We start from the raw sequence: 1,793 nt of genomic DNA, 5'->3' as shown, positions 1-1,793 counted from the left end.
CAGGCAGCCGCGGGTCTGGCAGGGAAGGGACCGTCCCAGCCCTCGTGCAGAGCGTCGGCCCCAGCGGCATCGACTGGGGGTTCCCCGTTACCTTTCCTGGGTGCAGAATAGGGCCCCAAAGTGACCTGAGAGTTGGTTCGAGAGCCATTTCCCCTCCTCACCTGCATTTATTAAAATGCCATGAGAAGGTAGAAAACACTAGGGGGGAAAAATAGCCTGTGCCAAAACCAGATCTCATGTAACTGTGTCTGTGAGAGGGGACGGGGGAGCCCCGGTGCACCACGCGCTGCCTGCCAAGGCCCAGGGCTTCTCCCCGTCCCCTCCGCGCCAGCCCGCACCCCTCACGAGCCGAGCAGAGCCAGGCTTTCGCCTCCACCTCCCCATCACACCTCAAATTTGTCTGGGGAAGGAAACGTGGACCCATTTCTGCGTTAGTGCAGATCTCGCACAGGAACAAGAGCAACAGTGTCCGCAGCTGCCTGCGCACCATCCCGCGGAGAGGGCTCGGCGCTGGGCTCTGCGGGTGCCGGCGGGCAGGACCTCGCGGCCAGCAGCGCTCCAGGGCCCTTCCTGCCCCTGGGAAAGCACCAAAGCTCCATCACTCCTGTCCAAATCCTTCCGTCTCCTCAATCGCATAAAGCAGCTTCTCCTTCAGCTGTTCGTAGCTCTTGTAGGGGGGGAGATCCAGGCGGTTAAAGCTGGAGAGACAGCAGAGGCCGTGAATAGCGCTGCAATCCCAGTTCTCCTCCCCACTGCAGGCTCCCCTCAAGCTGCAGCCGCGCGCAGCAGCTGCGGTAAAGATGCACGTCCAGGAACAGCAGCTACGTCCCGTGGGAACACGGGCGGAGGGGACGGAGGATGCCCGGGGCCCCACGCAGGGACTGCCAGCGGTTGCCCCCACGCACTCCTAACAGGGCCGAGCAGAAATGACTTACCATGTATGGCTCCGAGGCAGCCACGTGTCTTTGCCAACTTTATCGATGCAGAATTTCTGGGGCCCGTTGCTGCCTGTTAATTATTAGCACAGCAAATCTCATTACATGACCAGGAGCTGAAAAAGAAAACCCCTCCGCCACGCCGTCAGCCAGCAGATCGCACCGTCACACGCCCTTGTGACCCCAGAGACACATCAGGGCATAAATCCCTAAGCAGCTCTCCCTGCCTGTTCTGGCCCCTTTGCAGAGAGGACACACAAAAAACTAGACAGGAGAAAGCTGGAAAGCATCTTCACAGCCTAGAGAGGTAACGGCACGGCTTCGAAGCAGGGTGGTTAAAGAGCAAGTGCTAAAATGTATTTATCCATAGACCCGCAGCACCGCGTGGGTCCATCCAAGAGTTTTAAAGGGCCTGGCTCAGGAAGTCTGAGTCACTGAGGTCGCTTTTTAACAGATTGTGAATGCTGGAGAGGTTCCAGGGGGCTGGAAAAAAGCTAATATGCCAGCAAGAATAAACGAGCTGGTTAACTTGACACCGATTCCAGGAAAAGTACGGGAAAGGCTGGTACAGGCCCCAAAGAGTAGCAAATTAAAGGATGAGAGCGGAGTAACGCCACACTGGTTTTCTGGAAAAGGGGTTTCATCAGGCAAAAACCAAAATTAAATCAAAAATCAAATCTCATTCAAAATGCGATTACAAGCTGGACTGACAAAGTTAACTGTGGCGGCACAGTTCACAGCTAAGGAATTTGTCTGGGTACAGCACGCCACTGGATTAAATCACCATGCTCAGACGTCGCAGCTGCTTCACCGCTTACGTGCTGTGGGCTGGCCTGAAGCCTGCGATGGAGACATGGA

The 1,793-nt window shown here is 56.3% G+C and overlaps 1 protein-coding gene across 1 annotated transcript in view; it reads right to left on the bottom strand.

Annotated features, from left to right (window-relative positions):
* Positions 1 to 6: 6 nt before the first annotated feature.
* Positions 7 to 1,793, bottom strand: part of WWP2 (WW domain containing E3 ubiquitin protein ligase 2) — a 45,876-nt gene continuing 44,089 nt past the window's right edge. The window contains exons 23-24 of the mRNA XM_035898039.1: positions 936 to 1,017; positions 7 to 698 (exon numbers count right to left, since the gene is read on the bottom strand). Of these exons, the coding sequence (XP_035753932.1) occupies positions 599 to 698; positions 936 to 1,017 (182 nt within the window). The 3' untranslated portion in view covers positions 7 to 598. The remainder of the gene's footprint in view (positions 699 to 935; positions 1,018 to 1,793) is intronic.

The sequence above is a fragment of the Egretta garzetta genome, unplaced genomic scaffold, assembly GCF_000687185.1.
Source record: "Egretta garzetta isolate BGI_Z169 unplaced genomic scaffold, ASM68718v1 scaffold67, whole genome shotgun sequence".
Taxonomy (NCBI): Eukaryota; Metazoa; Chordata; class Aves; order Pelecaniformes; family Ardeidae; genus Egretta; species Egretta garzetta.
This window is presented reverse-complemented; position numbering and strand designations above follow the sequence as displayed.